The 6704-nt window shown below is 41.8% G+C and overlaps 1 protein-coding gene across 1 annotated transcript; it reads right to left on the bottom strand.

Moving 5' to 3' along the window:
- Positions 1-656: 656 nt before the first annotated feature.
- Positions 657-6479, bottom strand: LOC149202435 (uncharacterized). The gene is made up of 4 exons (XM_089401587.1): positions 5327-6479; positions 5025-5269; positions 3993-4889; positions 657-3878 (listed from the first exon to the last, which is right to left on the bottom strand). Exons 1-4 carry the CDS (start codon positions 6477-6479, stop codon positions 657-659), a joined length of 5517 nt encoding a protein of 1838 aa, XP_089257713.1.
- Positions 6480-6704: the final 225 nt, after the last annotated feature.

Raw genomic sequence — 6704 nt, 5'->3', positions numbered from 1 at the left:
TATATAGAGCTCTCTCATGAGGTCTAAGGAGGCTGGATTGTATTGCAAAGAATTGCTGTTGGATTGTGGTTAGATCATTGGGTGTTTATGCTTTTGAAAAGGGCTGAAGAAGGAATTCCTTGTTGCTGGGAAGGAGATGCTGGGTTGGAACCCTATGGGTTGTATCTCTTCCTGAACCGTGTTTATCAATCAATAAAGCTTCTTGGTTCTTTCCTATATGCTGGTGTTTATTGTATGATTTGCATTAGTGTATTTGATTTACTTCTAATCCTGAATCATTTATGAATATGTATATTTGTCTTTGTATTGTGTCCTTCTCTTGTTGCATGTAGCTGTTCTCTTGTCACAGGTAGCTGTTCTCTTGTGATCTCGTGGGAGCAAAAGCAAGGAGGCAAGTAGCTGTGGACACACAAAGCGGAGAGGATCTAGATCGAGGGACAACCGAAAGATAACGGTAAGTCTACCAATCTCCTCTCTTTCATTTTCATAAAGGAAAGAAACTGAAGTAGCTGCATTCGTTTGTTGCTAAGGCACTATCACGCCTTAGGTGGATAGGATCGTCCTGCATAGGCATTTTTCCCCACAACAACCCTGTCATCATATCGCCTCTCTGTCCAGACTGACCTGTATTCATTACGCGGGATCTCCACGCCCTCTCATCCATCCAGCTCATTGATCCCCGCATTCTCGCTCGTAGCTTGATCATGGTCTTCATTTATGATTTTTGCCAAGTCCGCCCACTCCCTGCAACCGCGCACCGCTTTCCATTGGTTGTCTACCGTGCTGCCACGACCTTTGCATCCCCAATTCGCCATGAAATCGGCCGCGTGATTCCCTTTCCTTCTGACGTGATTGATTAGTTTGTATTCAATCCTTTTCAATAGATCCGCTATCTCCTGGACAATTCCAGCCATTCGCCAGCTGCTTGTAATCTTTTCCCAGTCTCTTCCATTGCTGAGCTTCTTCAGCATTTCAACCGCGATCTGGGAATCACCAACAATTTCTAAATTGGTGTATCCATTTCTTAAAGCAATTCGCAACCCCTGGTGAATTGCCCAAAATTCAGCCTCATTGTTCGTCATTTCTCCACCCCAATCGGCGTAAATCCACCTTACCTGCTTATGACTGTCCCGGAAAATGCCTCCAAAACCAGCTTCGCCAGGGTTCCCTTTCGATGCTCCGTCGAAGTTTAATTTGATGAAGTTTTCTCTGGGATAGCTAAATTTATCAGAGCTTTGGGTCCGCGCATTATGTCTGGGGTTCTGCTTGTGATGAACCATCTCAAATTTTAGGTTTAAATTGTTCAAGATTCCCTCCTCAAACTGATTTGCCTTCCAATCCTCCACGTCCCATTTCTCAACCAGGATTGTTTCCCTCATTAGTTTGACCGCTCGTCCCCAAATTATTTCCGGATCCTTTAATTTATTCTGGAACACTCTGCGATTCCTCTCTTTCCATATCATCCATAGCACGAACCCTGAGATGAGATTCCATGCTCTGCTGACAACTTTACATTGAAATTTCTCTTTATTCCACTGGAAAACAATTTCGTTGAGATCTCTGGGGCCTATCTCAGATTTGCCGAATATTCTTCTTGTGTCCATCCAAAGTTTCTTTGCGAACGAGCAGTTAATCAGTAGGTGATTTCTGGTCTCCACTTCAGTGTTACAGAGACAGCATCTCGACGGGCCACTAAAGCCTTTTTTTTGAATTCTGTCCCAAGTTAAAATCTTATTCTTAGTTGCAAGCCATATGAATAGGGATACTTTCGGCCACCAGTTGCTTCCCCATATAATCTTCCAATCTAGATTCTCCTTATCTATGGTTTGCGTATCTGTTAAGTAGTATGCCTCTTTGGTGGTGAAAGATCCTTTCATGGAATTCCCCCACCTAAGGAGATCCTTTCCAGTGCGGGCTCTAATTTTCCTGGAATCCACCTCTTTCATGTAAGTTTCTTGTTGATCTTGACTTAGCTCCCTGTCCCACTCGGTCGGTTCGGTCCATTTTCTCCAGATTCCATCCAGATCATTTTCTTTCCAATAGTCTCTGACACATTTTCGGTCTCCTTCTATTCTTTCCTGAAGTTGTTGTACCCTCTGAATTCTACTCATTCTTTCTTTCTGCTGCCATTTGTCATCCCAGAAATTAGCTTCCTCTCCACCTCGAATCTCCCAGAATGTATGATTCTCAACCAAATCTCTGTTTTGACGAGCTAGATCCCAGATTGTTGAACCCTTGGGGGTTTCTCTCTGTCTTAAAATCTCAACTATTGAGTCAGGCATATTGTATTTAGTTTTCCATATGGCTTTCCATAGGTCATTGCCCTCCCTTAACCAGCGCCACCAGAGCTTCGCTCCTAACACTTTGTTGAGTTTTTCCGGGTCCCGTAAACCCAATCCCCCTTTTTCCTTCCTCTCTGTTAAATGGTTCCAAGAAACTAGGGCCCATTTTTTCTGCTGGTTTGTCCCTCCCCAAATAAAATTTCTTATGATCTCTCTAATCTTCGCACAGACTCCTAAAGGGGCCGCCATTATCGACAAGGGATATATGGGGATAGCTTGGAGGACTGATTTTGCCAGAACCACCCTTCCTGCTATGTTTAGCACTCGAAAGGCCCAGTTTGCCACTTTGTTTCTCAGCTTGTCCAGGACTCCTTGCCAATTTTTCATCTTTTTGGAAGTAAAGTCCAATAAATTTCCCAAGTATTTCGTAGGCAGCTCTCCTCTCTTAAAGCCCAACAATCTTATAAGGTGAGTTTTAACCTGTTCCACAGTATTAAATATGAAAATACATGACTTATCTCTATTGATTTCCAGTCCAGAAGCTTCAGCAAATAAATCCAGAATTCTTTTAAGGTGTCTCACTTCCTTAACAGTTGGTTCCCCAAATAGCATGATATCATCAACGAATTGTTGATGAGTTAAGGGCAGATTATTTCCCCAAAGCTGTAAACCTTTGATTCTGTTCGATGCTCGTTCTTTTTTAATAAATCGACCCAGACCTTCAGCTGCTAGAATGAAAAGAAACGGAGATAATGGGTCTCCCTGTCTAATTCCTCTAGACGCATTAAAGGTTTTCGAGGGAGTTCCATTAACAAGAATGGAAAAATTCGGAGAAGAAATCAAACTATGAATCCACTTAATCCACCTCCTGCTGAAGCCAAAACTTTCAAGGACTTCTTCCAAATAGTTCCAGTTCAGTCTGTCATAAGCTTTCGACAGATCTAATTTAATCATCATACCCTTTTTCTTTTTCATTTTTAGAGAGTGAATAACTTCTTGATTTACTACAAGGCCATCTAGGATTTGTCTACCTTCAACAAAGCCCATTTGTTCAGCAGATATTAACTTATCCAAAATGGGTTTTAATCTTTTTGCGATCAAGGATGTTATGATCTTGTAGATAACATTACACAAAGCTATGGGTCTAAAACCATTGGCATCTTCTAAATTATCACCCTTAGGAATCAGAGCATAGAAAGTAGAGTTAATGGCAGGCCATACCTTTTGGTTCATCCGAGATTCTTCTATCAGATCTAGGATCTCTTTTCCCAGAAAGTGCCATCCCGCCTGGTAGAAATCAACTTGGAAGCCATCCGGACCTGGATCAGTACCCTTCTTCATCGATTTTACAGTTTCCTCTATCTCTTCTAAGTTAACAGCTCTCATCAGCGCCTTATTTTGGTCTTCTGTAACTAAACGAGGAATGGCCGAACATATTTCCTTTATTTCTCCCGTTCTATCAGCTTGAGGTTCTGTTAGGATACCTTTATGATGATCCACCAGCACTTGCTCAATCTCAGCTTGCTCCACTACTCTATCACCATTTTTATCTTTGATGGATAGAATCCTATTTCTTTGTCTGTGTTTGATCATAGCCTGATGAAAGAATTTTGTGTTCCTTTCTCCCTCCCTTAACCACTTTATTCTTGATTTTTGCCGCCATAGAACTTCTTCCTGCTTTCGTCTTTCTTCTAGTTTTCCAAGAATTACCCCTTCTTCTCTAATGCTCTCCTCTGTTCGACCTTCCATTATCATCTTTTGTTGTAGTGATTCCATTTCCCCCTCTAGTTTTTGTTTGTCTTCCATAATGTTACCAAATTCTTCCTTGTTCCATTTCTTAATTCTCCCTTTCAACTCCTTCAGTTTCAATTGGAACGTATGCATCTTTCCTTTTCCCTGCACTGTACTTTGCATCCACCATTCTTCCACTTTCTTTATGAATCCTGGGTCCCTTAACCAGAAGGCTTCAAATCTGAATGGTCTTCTTCCACGATTTCTTTTAATATCCACCTCTAGTCTAATAGGCCAATGATCAGATCCAAGGGATGGTATGATCTTTGCTTCGACGAAAACATCCTTATTCATAATAGCTTCTGATACTAGGAAGCGATCAAATCTTGATGCTATTTGATTCTTGCCTCCCCTCCTATTGTTCCAGGTGCATATCCCATTAATAGTCTGGATGTCTACTAGTCTTAAATCTTCTATCATTTCATTGGACATATCCATGAAGTGGTCTAACTTCCTTATCCCTCCTTTTTTCTCCTCTAGGGACCTTATTAGATTAAAATCACCTCCTATGTTCCAAGCAACCTCTGGATATATTCTACGGATTATTTTCATGTTATTTATAAAACTTTCTTTTTCCCCTGGGGAAGGAGGGCCATAAACCCCTGAAATGAAAACCATTTCCTTTGTTCCTACTATCCTACCAATGCCTGTAAGGATTCTATTCATGCTGGTCCAGCCTTCTAGGATGATATCGTTTGGATTCCACAAAATTGCAATACCTCCCGCAGAGCCAATAGCGTCTTGCCCCATAACTTCGTATTGCAGTTTATTTTTGTCGATTATTCCTTCCAGCTGCTGTACTGTAATTTTTGTCTCCTGTAAAATCATAATACTAGGCTTCTCCTTTTTCAATTTCTCTTTCATATATCTCTGTTTACCTTTACTATTCAAACCCCTAATATTCCAACTGATGACAATCATTTAAAACTTTTGATAGGAGGGGAAGAATACCTCTGACAGAGGTATCACTTTGCCTGAGTTTATCAACGTTTCTCCCACAGTCTGAATGGTTTCGCTCATCGTTTTCCGACCTCTTTTCCTACTGTTTTTGCCAGAGCCGTCCATTCCCATCTGTCCATTCCCTTGTTCATTTCCTATAGTTATCTGCTTATCCATGTTCTCCCCTTTTTTTTCCTTGTACTTCTGAAATGCTTCTTTGTACAGTTGTTTCTGCTTCTCAGGTATGAATCTACTATCTAGATGTTTCCATTCCTGAATTAACTGTTTCATGATTTTTTCCTCCTCCACCTCACTTTCTATCTGGTTTTCCACTTCCATCTGGGATTGCATTGTTGCAGTTTCTGCCTTTCCTTCAGCCCGTTCTTCAATTGTTTTCCCCAAATTTGCGTCTTTTCCTTTATTTTCACTTACAATTTCCATTGGTGTGTTTCCAGGATCTTCATCGTCCTCTAGATTTACTTCGTAATCCTCGTTCTCGTTCTGTAGTATTTGAAACTTGTTTTGACTTGCTGTATGAAGGGGCTTTTCTTGTGGCTGGGATTTGGGTCCCTCCTTGCTCTGTTTCTTTCTTCTTGTGACCTGTTGAAAACCCCTGTCTGCCTCCTCCATTTTTTCTGAATTTCTTTGATATTCCTCTTGACTTCTCTTTGACTCCTCTTCCTTATTCAGAGGGCATTGCCGATATAGATGACCATACTCATGGCATTTGCGGCACCTGAACGGAATATGTTCATAATCTATTGGCTGTTGCCAGATTTCGTCATGATATTCCAGCTCGATATTCTCCTGGAGGGGTTTTGCTAAATTCATGTAGACACAGATCCTTGCGTATGAAGTATATTTGCCTCGTTTTGTAGCTTCTGCAATTTTAACAAAACCCCCAATTGTGTTCCCAATTCCCTCTAGAATTTCAGGATCCCAGAATTCATCTGGGAGCCCGAACAGTCTAACCCAGATTGGGGCGTCTAGCATTTTTTCCTTTTCTGGGTTATATCTTTCTTCCCAGTATTTCATGAACAGGCCCGCATTATTCATGAAGTACGGTCCTTCTTCGAAAACCCTATCCTTGTCCTCCAGATTCATGAAGATGGCTGTGAAAAACCCTTTTGCTCCCAGTTTCAGATCTATATGGCCTTTTGGTCTCCACCTTTGGTCAATCCATCTGTATAACTCCTTCTCAGTTGGCCAGTAGCCTATGAATTTACATATCAGGGCATGGTCCTTCATATAGCAGTTGTATTCCTCAAGTTTATTGCAGGGAATGACATATCTAGGTTGTTTTTGTGCCCTTGGTAGGCATTTTCCTCCCATCCTTTTTTGCCATAGGTTACCCATCACGGGTGCATAGTTTTCCTTCTGGTTATGCTGCATTCCGCTTGCACTGGTCTCCCCTGCTACCACATTTTTGAAGGAGGGGATCTCTCCCCTCCCTTGTGGGTTTTCCATTTCCCCCTCAGCTCTTATCTCTTATTGTTTACCCTCACTTCGCTGCTGAAAACTGTTTGCTTGAGGTGCGAGTGTTGCGAAATTACCTTTCTCAATCTACCTTCCGTGCCTTTCTTCGCCCTCTGTCCCGCGATTTTCGCCTGTCAATCCCGTCTGCTGCGCCGTCTGCAAACCCTAACTGCGCGCGTCCGCATCCCTCCCCACAACATACAACATTTTAAAACA

This window comes from Pinus tabuliformis, chromosome 2_1, assembly GCF_031772625.1.
Source record: "Pinus tabuliformis cultivar Carrire ecotype Pingquan chromosome 2_1, CPIR1, whole genome shotgun sequence".
Classification (NCBI taxonomy): Eukaryota; Viridiplantae; Streptophyta; class Pinopsida; order Pinales; family Pinaceae; genus Pinus; species Pinus tabuliformis.
The sequence above is the reverse complement of the archived record's forward strand: the minus strand, read 5'-3'. Positions and strand labels throughout refer to the sequence as shown.